Genomic DNA, 13,057 nt, shown 5'->3' with positions numbered 1-13,057 from the left:
CAGGCTACTGACACACCAAAACAAACCCACCGACTGGGAAAGCTGTATATCCTACAGGAACAGCTGTCCCAGAATACAAAACACAGCTCCAGGTGTCGCCCAGGTGTTTTTGCTAACAGGTGTCTGGCTGTGGGAGTGAACACAGGGGTTCTGAAGGACACCCACCACCTACACAAGGATTGGATGCACCTTAGAATGGCCACAGAACACAACAGTAATTCCAAATACATCAAAACTAAAGGAATGATTTCATGAAGACTATGGGAATGCAATTAAGACCGACACATAAGAAGGATCACATGCCTTCATTCAGAACCAGATTCACCCTCATTCTAAACCTAAATTAAGATGTCAAGATAACATTAAGGCAACATTTGCAGCCATGATGGAGGCAGCAATGGAATGCTCATTCCTGGCACTCCTGTCCTGCTCAGTGGCACAGCAGGTGATGGAAGCAGTCTCATGACTGGCAAGGAACTGGAGGTGTGGGAAGTCGAGCACGTGATTTCTCAGTTCTAGTACCCAGTAATTGATTCTGGAATCACAATTTATTTCAAGGCAGTAGCTCTACTGGAAACCACGCCCACTTCTCCCCAAGACCGTGTGCGCGTTCTGATCCTAAAAACACAGAAGGGCTTGCTGTTCCAAGCACAGTTGGAACCCACAAGGGAATAAGCAGCAACCCCAGCAGTTCACTGTGGCCCTTACCTTAGAATTCAGCATGATTTCAGGAGCCCTGTACCAACGTGTGGCCACATACTCTGTCAGGAATCCTGTGTGATCATGATCGGGATCTGCAACGCGAGCCAATCCAAAGTCACAAATCTGGTTTTAGAGAAGTAAATAGGAAAAAAAGAAGGCACATTAGACACACATTTCCAATGCTATAACACTACTGATTCACCGTTCCCCAATCAACGATGTAACACCCATAAATGCAGAGATGGCAACCTGTGTTTTTAGAAAAGTTATTGCACAAAGGTGAAGAAAAATGTTTTGGATCAATTACAAAGAATATCCAATTGCCATTCAGGAGCCAGTAAAGAATAAACAGTTCACAATTTATGTTCCACTACAGGCTTGCTTACACCACCTTTGCCAAACAGGCAAAGATAAACAGCTCCAAGCTCTCAGAAACTCACCAGAAAACAAAAAGAATAGCAATTAAGACTTCCAGAAAGCCTAATTAGCAACCAACACATTTGTAACCAAGTTCAACACCCTATTTTAAAAAAGCTATCATCATAACTGCATCTTTGCATAAGAAACAACCTATCCAATCATGAGATAATGGTAGACTGGAGAGATTATGGGCTGCTGAAGGAAGCATAAGCCTAAAAGACAAAACAATATCCCCCAAAAACAAAACACAAGCAAGAAAATATTTCTTAACCCCTTATAAGGAAAATAGTTTAACTATGAAAAGAAAAACAAACACCGATTTAGACGAGCGAGTTCAGCAAAAAGAAAAAGGTGCTTTTAGTTATGCTCTGGTAAGGAGGCTCCATGCTTTCGGAGCTATTTAGTGTCTAGAGAGAAATTAAGAAAATTGAAAATGTGAAGACAGACTGCTGTAGAGCAGAGCAGCTGTTCCTTTCTTACCGTCCCAAAGGTCAGGGGCAAGGTTGTTGAGTGGCACATTAGACGCATTCACAAGCTTCTGCTGCTCCCCAAAAAATACCAGGTTATGATTGCTACACAAAGGGTATTTCCATGAAAGAATACGTACTTTCAGGAAAACCAGGCATCAAATGTAGGAGTGGCAAACAGTGGGGGGTTCCGCTGCTACATTTGTTTTATAATACTTACTCTTAGACAGTTAATTGTGTACAGTGATTATATTGAAAATGTGAAGTGAAAATAGGCTGTAGTCAATCAACTCAGTAATGGAAAATCCTACCAAAACCACAGAAACCTCACTTTGCCCGGGCAGATATTTCCTAATTTTCCTATAGGGACACCCTGTCAGTGAAACAACTGATAGATCAGTTAGGGAAGAAACACTTCACCTGACTAAAAGCTGTATCTGAAAGACAAGACTCAGCAACTGACTGTTACACAGAGGGTCTGAAGAAAAGGCAGTGATGAATGTCATGAGCCAAGCTGCATGCCATTGCTTTAGCTACATATTGAAAAAATAAACCCAGCTCCCTGAATCCTTAGAAAACAACCCCAAAAAGAACCTTTTTAAAGCATGGCAAGGTTGTCCCCAGCTACAGGAACAGAGCAGCTGCCTTGTGTGCCATTAGCTTACATAAAGAGACTCAGCACAAATAATCAGAAGAGCCTCCTCTAAAGACAGAAACGAAGAAACTGCAGAGGACAGCTTACAGACTTCAGAAAATAATTATTCAGCAAGCAAAATTGTTGTAATCTCTTCCTCCTAACCTCGGAAAAAGCTAGATAAGATTACAGGCAAAGAGACTTGAGCAGAATTTCAATATTACACAAAAGCAAAGCGCTGGGGTTTGTTACTATTAAAACAAAAGACACTCTCTAGTCCAAAGTGAAAAGCAAGAACTGAATTACAGAAGATGTCTCTGAATCTCTCAACTCAAGTAGAAAAATGCTCATGGGATGGAAAGGAAGAATAATGACAAAGAGAGCTCATTAAAATGACAAAAAGCCCCTGCTGACTGGAGCAGAAACAGGTTAAGCAGAAAAGCAGCAACACCATTAGTGAGAAAGACTTCAAGGTTGAAGCTGCAAGGAAGAGGTTTTGGCTGCAGAGCTGACAGGAGCGATAGCACAGAGTGAAAGGGACGCTGGGGATCCAGGGCTCTGCCTGCAGCCCGGGTGAGGGATGGGCACAGCTCAGGCTGTAGCTGGGGAGGGCAGACCCTTCTCACCCTGTGCCAACAGGACACACAGAGAGCAGCTGCCCTGCTGGAGGGGGCTGTGGGGACACTGTGCCTGTACAAATGATGATGCATAGCAGGCAAAGCACCAGGAGTTGGTTTTTAGACTTCTCCACGGGAACGAAAACACTAACAAAAAATAAAACAAATAACCTGAGAGCAATATAATAACAGGCAAATTTTCTTGGCATTTTCACTAAGTCATAGCAGAGACCAAAAAACTATATAATGAAAGACCCAGGAATGTCAGTGCTTCATGCCTTAGAGAGACAGAACAGATGCTACTGAGACAAATGAAATTGCTTCCCTGCTAAATAAATTTTAAAAGAATAAATAAATAAATAAAACCAGCATCCTATCTACATATTTAGCTTTGACTTCTTGAAAACAATGTTCTTGCAATTAGTATCGGGGTTTTTTAAACAGAGACGGCTTAAAATTGGATGAAGCTATCAAGCAGATGGGAAGATTTAGGAGGATCATGTACATGCTACCATTTACTAAGCAAATGAAATGACAGCAACAGCACTACTGATATACTGAAATATCTTCAGTCATATTGTTGAGTAGCCTGTGCCTCTGTGTATTTGTATAAAAGGAAACAGAAATTAAGTTTAATTGCTACTGATCAGATGGTGGTTCAAACAGTTGCATCTCCTGAGTAACTGGTAAAATCGTGAAACAAACACTAAGTTGCAGTTTTCCTTTAAAAAATCCCTCTCTCATCATCTTCTTTTCATCCTGCTGCAGTAGGTAACTATTCTTGGTCGTTTTATTAATTGTTGAGTTTTCATTCTGTAGACAGAATTGAGCATGTAGCCAGTCTTTAGAATGGACCAGCATACAAACAGCAAGGAATTGTGTGACACTCTTGGAATTGTGACAAACCTGTACAGCCCACAGCTGGTTCACACTTTGAAGAGGGTATTTTTGTTTTGTGGTTTGTTTATTGAGAAAGTTAGAGCTACACTAAAAACCAAAGGGTAATTAGGAGCAACACAGTATTCAACAAACACAGTTGTACCACCTGGGATCAAGCACTGTAAACTCAGCAATTCCACTCCATCAGTGGCCAGCAGTAAATTCATCTACAGTGAAAAGGGGAACATGTTCCAATGCCTCTCTCATCTTCCATGGATCTGCCACTGTGGGACACTAAACCACAGGGAGCACTCAATGAGGGTTTTTTTCTGCTAACTTGCTTGGTGGTTTTCCAAAAACTCCAATATCTAGAGCGCTCTATGATACCAAATTCCACAGCTTAACAATGCTGCAAGTAAACTTCACCTGCTCCTTTCCTCCCTCCCAGCCTTTTCCACAGGTATGGACAGTGAGGACAATTGCTCCCTAGTCACCATCCCTATGCCATTGACACTGTTATCCGTGTTGGCAAATTCTACTGGATTCCTCTGCTCCTCATGCAGTATCTCCCAGCAGAGGAGACCCGAATAGCTCTTTGTGTTATGGAGAGCAGGACTTTGAAATCCTGCTCTCCTCATATCACCGGGAGAAGTGTGATAACTATGATCACACCGAGCACTCAAAACCAACTGAAAGGTATAAAATGGCATGTTTTCTGTTTTGTTCTCTATTTCTGTTCTATTTCTTCACACTTGGTTTGCTTTACTGAATGCCACTAAGCATCGAGCTGACATTTTCCAAGAATCATAACAGCTCTAAGCTCAGCCTTCTGCAGCATTAACGAGTACAGAGCTGATCACTGGAAATGCAAATTAAGAACATTCCCTCCCTAAGTAATTGCTGCGCATTTAATCAGCACTGAATATCACATGCTGCTTTAGCTGCCCACTAACATGAAGCCCTTTTCCAACAACAAAACATTAACAGTGTAAACAGAGAAACCAAAACTTGAAACACACACAGTTCTGAGTTTACTTTTGAGGTAAACACGATGCTGCTTCAGATCAGTATTTTCACCCGGCTTTCTAAGAGGCTGTTTCCATGTCAGCCTCCAGATGGAAACAGTGATGCACTCATTACAGCAGTCTAACAGCTTCTTAGTCACTCATACCTTGATAATTATTTTATCAAACCAAATAATGTTTTGGCAATCTTTCCAGGACAAAAATCACATTAATACCCAGTAAAAAGCCCACATTCATGGTTATAGCAGTTCATTCATGAAGACCATGGCAGGAAAATCTGTATGAAATTTCAACTCACCTTGAGATCACATGTGGTGTTAAGCAGCAGATTGGAAGGTTTGAGGTCACGGTGAAGCACATTGGCTGAATGGATATATTTTAACCCTCTCAGAATCTGGTAAAGGAAGTAACAAATGTGGTCATTGCTGAGGTGTTGAGTCTTTAGGAGCTTGTAAAGATCTGTCTCCATAAGATCTTGCACAATGTATCTGTGAGGTATTCGATGTAAGGCAGCAAAAAACTTGGTGTCATGACAGATATCAACGTACAGTACCCAAGGAAACTTCTAGAACATATTTTCTCTCTTATTTTTCTGTTTCATGACAATTATGAAATCACGTAGCTGATTCTTGCTTTAGAAGTTTGGAATCCCATCAATCCAGTTACATGATGCAGCCCTTTACAGAATAAAGAGGCACCAGCATGTGATCCTCTCAAATTAATCATCATAAACCTCTATTTCTTCATAGTAGAGCCTGACTTTTATTGGAATCTTAATTTCATCTGATTCCTATCCTGCTTGCCGAGAAACAAAGGGTGTTTTTTTTTGTTAATGAGTAATAAGCTTCCAAGATACTTGTTTGCAGTTGCATAAAAGCAGGAATGTAGATCTCATCATTTCTGATCAATTTTTCAATTTTCTCTACCATCTCCCCACTTTAAAAATTCAGCTGTTCTTCTCTACTATATATATTTATTATGCTACATTGAACACAACAGTCCTTCTCTTACCAAAATTAAATCCCAATATACTAATTCAGATTTTTTTTTAATAAGATTGCAATGAAATTTAAAAGAAGGAGCTTTTTTGGTCTTTTTTTTTTTTTTTTGCTTTGACAAGAATGAGTTAAGTAAAATCTTCTTCCCCCTTAATTCAAGAACATTTCAGACAATTTTAGCAGAGTCTGGCCATTTTACTTTCTCGTCAAAGCAACCAGTTGTAACAGCAGCTCTACTAAGAGCAAACACAGTTTTAGAATTATGTGACTAAACTAAATCTTCCCTACAATGTTGAGTTCTTTGCTTTGGAAGACAGAAATTATTCTCTTTTCCTGGAAAAGAAAGAATTAAACTAGTGCATCAGAACTATAAACTGATCAAATAATATTAACTTCCCTTCTGATTTACAGTAATAGAAGCCAACTTTTATTAATATTTAGGAAGGAAGAGGATGAAGGGGAAGAAACAATCAAAAGAGAGGAGGCAACCATTACTAATGATGCCAAATAACACTTTGAAAGGATACACATCTTTCATCTGTTCAATAGTTGGAGCTCTGATAATGTCATTTATTCCAATAATATTCTCATGCCTGAAGCGCAGTAGGATCTTGATCTCTCTCAGAGTTCTCTGGCAGTATGTCTGATGCTCAAAAGGACTAATTTTCTTTATAGCAACTCGAACTTTGTTGACGTTATCATAAGCAGAACTAGAAGAGAATCAATAACAACAATTACAAGGAACATTAAACTCATTCAATTCAGAAAGAAAGAATGTGAATTCATTTAATACAGGTGCATTTTGTTTACATTTACTTTTATCAAATCGGGAGAGGTGACAGTGACACATCTTTTAGTTTGGTGAACTGACAAAACACTGTTGTTCTTTCACCAGCCTGTTTGGGTCTCTACAACCATTGGCTTTCCCAGCTGACTTGGAGTCTCTGATTCACGAGTACTGCACAAAGGAAAAGGTATCTGTCCTCTTTATCAGCCTGTGCAACAAACAAGTCTGAGGCTTCCTCTATATGCTGCAATCATCAGAAGTTTGAGAAAGTTCTTTTAGAGTTAACCCATTCACTTTGGGGTGCAAAAAACCCTTCAGAAATCATCTCTTAAGCAGCAGAATACCACATCCTGTGTCCAGCTCCCACAAGTAACAGCAGTTGTCACAATCTTTCACGCTTCCCTCAATCTACACTGTCAGCACCTCCACAGCAGACACGGAAGAACAAAAGGGATGGAGAATTTGTGGCAACACCTTTCTTTCCAAGTTCAATGCCAAAGGTAACAAGAGTTTGAGGAAAGAAAGCTGTATCCAGGTACACACATGGAGTGGGGAAGCAGGCAGCAGCACAATGAGGATCACAGTGACTGTGACCCATGGTAAGGAACTCGCTGCCTCCCACATTTACATGAGTCTTTCCAGGAGCTCAGAACTCACTCCATTCCCAGCTACACCAATAAACAGGCTCAATAAATAGTATCTCTGTTCAACATGCCCATTTATTCATGAAGAATACAACAGCCTGAGTCTAATTAAAAGTCTCAGTAAAACACACCTGATTTTCTAAAATCTGGACTATGAATCCTAACAAGTTTGAGTATGTTTTCTATGGTCATGTTTATATAATGACAAAGCATCTCATCATCACAGCTTCTACTGTATTAAAAGTATATGTTAATTTAATTAATTAAATTTTATATGAGTTTATATGATTCTTGCCCCTACTCAAGCCCGCTACTGAATTATTAGGAGATTAAAAAATAATCAAGCCTTCATTCCATACATTTCTGTTAGCCTCAACTATTCAACATAAAGATATAATCATACTAGCCAAAGAGGCTTTCCATCCTACCAGTTTCCTCTAATTGAGTCCCAGAACTTTCTTTGACACACTTTTAATTTGCCTTACTCTGCTGAGATGTCCAGGTACCTGGCGACGAGGTAAAGCAGAATAACATGCGAAAATCCAATTAGAAAAGGAGACCTTAGAGGAATTCAAATGCCTGGCCACATCAAGGCTCTGACAACTAAGCAGAAATATGGTGCAACAAGGTGTTTGAGATGGTACTGTCATCATTGGATGCAAAACTGTTTAAAATTTCTCACTTTCATGATTCAAATGGACATATAATTCAGTCAATCAGGGTCATCAGGAAGATCTTCATCCAGCACATGCATATGTCACTGTAACATCCTTTTTTCACGGTTTTCCCACTCAACCCCTTTAACCTGCCTGCATCCCCAAGCCCGGCCTGTACCCACAGACAGCACCATTTATTTGCCTCTAGAAACACTGAACTCAAATGCTCCATGGGGAGCTCTGAAATGCCACATGCTGAGCAAGTATTCATTACAACTGTTGCTGCTGCATATGTATAGATAACACATTAGCAGTTCCTCAGTCCCAAAATAGATAATAACCAAGTGCTCTAAGTAGAACTTGGCATCACCTCCAAGAGCACTTGGGCTCCAGTAATTTTCTTAGCTCATCACCTGTGGTGTTTACAATTGACCAGTGAGGTCACAAGCAGAAAACAAAACCAGAAATAACTCTGAAGCACAAACAACCTGGATTTGGGAAAGAAATGAAAGAATCCTATGGGCCATTTCATCATTATAAATAAACAAACCTCCTGCCTCCTTCTCTGTACTGACCTGAGCATTTTTTCTGCCACAATGCAGAAAAATACTTCCTTTCAAAGGACTGGACAGCAGCAGCTATGCAGAGTACAAAAAGGCAAAACGCCAATATTTACCCATTGATGCTGCTTAAATAAAAGCTCCCAGTCTCTTAAAATATTTGATAAATCAGTTATTGCTTCACAAGGGTTGCTTATTGATGAAAAATATATTATCTTTCCTTGTACAGATTAAATGAACATGAATTCATCAATTAAACATACCGAGATTTCCTCTCTTGTAGCTGTTTCACCTACAGTCCTTCAAGCATTTTCTTAGCAAAAGGCTTAAGCTGTCATTTAGAAAAGGATGGCTACTTTTGCTTTCTGATGGTTCAACCACAATACACCCGGTTCACTGAGGAAAAAAAGCTGCATATTTGGAATAAAGATGCAATCAGTTTCCTCTCCAGGGTACCTTCCCCACACAGTCATCTGTTTGTATCGGATTTCCTCACACTAGCGCAGCTAAGCTTCCATTGCCTCAGCTGAGGGGAGCAAAACTGTAATATTGTCTAGTTGAAACATTAAAAGGGACACTGGATTTATTTCTGATGTCACACTTATTGAAATATAAGCCTTTCTGTAACTTGATTAAACAGCCAAGGGATTATCTCAACTTCTATGAGCGAGAAGCTAATCATCCAAGCAGTCACGTACACTTGCTGGTGCATAATATTTTAAATGTCATGCATAATGCAGGTACATTGAGAATCTGTATTATCTAGTTAACACCATTTCACAGTCTCAGCCACAGCCCTTAAAGCACATATTGCTTCAAGTAAGCTCTGTGACCCTTTAAAAATGCTTTCTCAATTTGACACGTGCTACAGGAAAGTGTAAAAGCGACACATTAGACGGAACTTTAGTGGAATTGAAGAGTCAGGCTACAACCAGACCCCTATTTGGCCTATGAAGCCCTATGGAAATAACTGATTGACTATGCAGGAAACCCCTTCAACTCACAGAACCGGGTCCTTTGGAAGGCAGACTGAACCACCTCTCAAGCTCTCCCTGCACCCAGCCGTTCATTGCCAGCCACCAGCAGCACGTTTACACGCTCCTCCCCAGAGCTCTGCTGAAGAAATACGCTGCTCACAGTGCGCATTCCAGTAGTTGCAAACAAAACCACCCCGAAGGAGCAAATGCAAGCCCTGGTGCAGCTCCCTGCAGCGGCTCATCTCTGCGGGCTGCAGCCGCAGCCGCAATTGCTGATCTTATTTGCAACTCCTGATCACCCGTGCTCCCCCTGCAGTCCGACCAGGATCAGCTCCACAGCACACCCCATCCGCCTCCAGTGCATCCTAAATTTACATTATTTGCATTCTGGCAGTGCTGTCCCAGTGTAACCTATTAGTCTGGACTGTCGGCTTCTACTAAACCTCACAACAGCTGGTTATATTTGCAACGAAGCAGTTAACTGGGACATCTTCTGAAGTCAGGAACTTTCTATTATCTTGACTTTTTTCCAAAGATAAAAATCTGTAAAGTGGGAATGTGGGACTATCCCCTATTAAGAATTCTTAGAGTGCCAGTTTATAGCTTTTAGTTTCTAATCGTTAAGCACATGTACTGATCATCACCCACGGAACTGTCCCATTATGATGAATCTAGACACCAACACTTTAAATATTCAGAAGGGAGGATTTATTTCCACCCCAATCATGTGCAGCCTCACAAACTGAAGCAACCATTGAACTGTGAGTGCTATTTATCTGTAATGTGATAAATTTAAACATAGATTTTGCAACTGCCCAACTGTTGTAGCCACAACATTATTCCTATTTCAAGCCGTGGTTACTGACCTGTGACAACCTGCAATGGCACCGTTATTTAGATACTTTTGCAACATCGTATGAAAATCAATACAAGCCCCAGCAGCAGTTTATCATTCCCGATTTTAAGTATCTTGTAAATACATAACAAAGTTTTGACTAAGTAAAACATCAGGCACAGCTGCACAAAATACACAAATGAGCATTTATAACCCAAAAAGTTGCACCACATAACTTTTGAAGCCAGTTTTTATCCTTCTACTCTGCGGTACCAACTTCCTTTTTAAGCAGAAGCGCAGGGCGGGGCAGCTGCCAGGAGCAGTGACCAGCGAGGCAGCGCAGCCCGGAGCCCACAGCGCCGCCTGCTCGGGCGGCCCCGCCATGCGCCCTCTCCCACCGCCGCCGGCAGGGGCAGCTTCCAGCGGGCACGTGTGGCCGAGCGCCAAGCTCAGCCCCTTCTGCCCACGATGCCGCTGCACGTTCTTCCACCCATTCCTATTCCCCGCATGCTTCGTTCGGGGTAGAACTGGAACAAGTGAGAGCACGCCGCAGCAGGAGAGGAGCCAGCTCCTGGCAGTCCCCGATCCACACAGGGCTGGTCCCTCACGCTGGAAACAGCTGCCCGCTCCTCTGCCACTCTGCCTGAGGCTTCCCCCACCACGGGCTGCTCTTCCAGCATTTCGAGGATTATTCACCTCGCGGCTGTTCTACAGGCTGCTCTCAGCACATACACACAAAACACACAACGCTACCGGCAAACATCCTAATTAAAACTCTAAATAAAAGACTGATTTGAAGTTGAAACGGGATTTTTTTTTTTTTATCGGTAGCTTTGTGTTGCTGTGGAAACACGATTCCAAGGGCATACCCAGAGATAAGAATCTTTGTGAAATATCGGGGAATTCGGCTCACACACAGAATAGGAAAGGCAAAAAAAATTCCCAGCAAGCAAGCTGATCTACGGAGATCTTTAATTTTTTCATTCAGTCAACATTTAGCTCAATCGTGGACATTTCCACAACATGTTGACATTTATCAAGTTACAATGCAAATAGCTTTAACTTATTTTTAAGACTCGTGTAAATAAAATGCAACATTATGACACGGTAACAACCACCCTAACAGACTGTTTGCTACAACTTTTGGGGATGGGGGAAAGTGGTTGCAGAGCTGCAGATTTGCAGAGGGTTTTGGGTTTTTTGTTTGGAACTGTTTTTTTAATAATCAGATGTTGACCCTTCCAGATTCTTCAGAATAATTACTTTCTTCTTCTACATGATTAAAACACAGAGAGCAGCTACAGTGTATGACTTTTTTAATAAAGAGAAAAGACTGGAAAAAGGATAAAAATAGTCAAAGACCATTCAAGGACACTGAGTAATGTGTCATTTTTACACTGTTGAATGTATTTTTTGTAGCCAACTGTAAACACCTACATTTACTAGAAATATTTGTTACTTTCCTCCATTTATTCATAATATTTTGAAGACAAGTGCATTATTCATTAGACTTTTTTATTAGCACTAATTTACAAAATCAGCACCTGGTTTTAGAAGGAACAAGTGTCTACTTATATTGGGATACATTTGCCGTGTTTCAAGAAGCCTATTTATAAAAAGACAACCCAAGTCACAGTTTCATTTTGATTTCTCAGCTTTCTCTAGAACAGGTTCTCAGTAATAAAGCATTTCTCAGGTTTGTCAGCTGAGAATTCAGGAAATAAACTACAGAAACAGGGGCATCTTAATACACTTCTACTTTTCTCCATTAAACATTTCGTTTTACAGACTAACCCCTGCCATGTAGGAAAGTCAGCAATCCATGAAAATGGAGTTACCTCACTATTATAGTCTTTAAAAAAACAACAAACAGATAAAAAACCAACAAGGGAGAAAAGAAATATAATTCCTGAATCAGTGGCCTTTATTTTATCACAAGTCCATAGCAAGGTGCCCACTGAACCTGGACTGGAGCTGCAGACTCCCCTGTGCTTTTAGTTAACCTCTGAGGCTCACTGGGTCAAATGGAAGAGCACTGCCTTTACCTCTACCACCTACTGCTTCAATCATCTCCCTTTTAACCATCCCAATCAATCCTGGTAGTAAAGCTTCCTGCTACAATTATGCCAACTCCTTCCTCCCATGACAAAGGTGAATAATTACTCTGCAGTGATTTTACTCAGATTTGATCTACTATGGGTTTTTGCCCTTCACACCACAAATTCTTAAGGCACATTCATAACTTCCTAAAATTTGCTTTCATTTCATTTCATTGTAGCTGCTCAAATAAATCTAATTAATACTGGTGAGACACTGGCACAGGCTTCCCAGAGCAGCTGTGGATGCCCCATGCCTGGAGGTGTTCCAGACCAGGCTGGAGAGGGCTTGGAGAAACCTGGTCCAGTGGAAGGTGTCCCTGCAGGGGGCTGACTCTACTTGATCCTTAAGGTCCCTTCCAACTCAAACCATTCTAGGCTCTAATAGGTTACAAAGACCTGATTTTATTTTTCAGAATTTGAAAAGTAGTATTTGATGGATCCTTTCAAAAAAATCAATTTTAAGCTACTTACTATGCACATAATAATTACCTACTAGTATAATCCCTTAGATCACTCCCAGTGTTTTGAAAATGAATTGCTAGTCATTCAAAATGGAGCCTGTTAAATTAATTACTTTTGCCAGAAGCTCAGTCAATTCATAATCCTGGGTGTGGCAGACCAGATGATTTGTGTTTTGTTAGCACCTACTAAACAGAGCTATGAAGAGCAGCAGTTCTAGAACTACTCCTTAACACTGGCATTAGAAAAACACTGGCTATTTCACCCAAGGTTCCGTTCCATTTGGCTAAAAATGTTA

General features: G+C 40.8%; 1 protein-coding gene across 2 annotated transcripts in view; it reads right to left on the bottom strand.

Annotated features, from left to right (window-relative positions):
- MAPK1 (mitogen-activated protein kinase 1) overlaps positions 1-13,057 on the bottom strand; it is a 37,376-nt gene that overhangs the window by 14,864 nt on the left and 9,455 nt on the right. For both annotated transcript variants that reach the window (XM_038151992.1, XM_038151993.1), the window contains exons 2-4: positions 6,270-6,452; positions 5,043-5,232; positions 709-825 (exon numbers count right to left, since the gene is read on the bottom strand). In XM_038151992.1, the coding sequence (XP_038007920.1) occupies positions 709-825; positions 5,043-5,232; positions 6,270-6,452 (490 nt within the window). The remainder of the gene's footprint in view (positions 1-708; positions 826-5,042; positions 5,233-6,269; positions 6,453-13,057) is intronic.

Source organism: Motacilla alba, chromosome 15 (assembly GCF_015832195.1).
Source record: "Motacilla alba alba isolate MOTALB_02 chromosome 15, Motacilla_alba_V1.0_pri, whole genome shotgun sequence".
Classification (NCBI taxonomy): Eukaryota; Metazoa; Chordata; class Aves; order Passeriformes; family Motacillidae; genus Motacilla; species Motacilla alba.
Note: the sequence above shows the minus strand (reverse complement) of the source record. Positions and strands in the feature narration are given on the sequence as shown.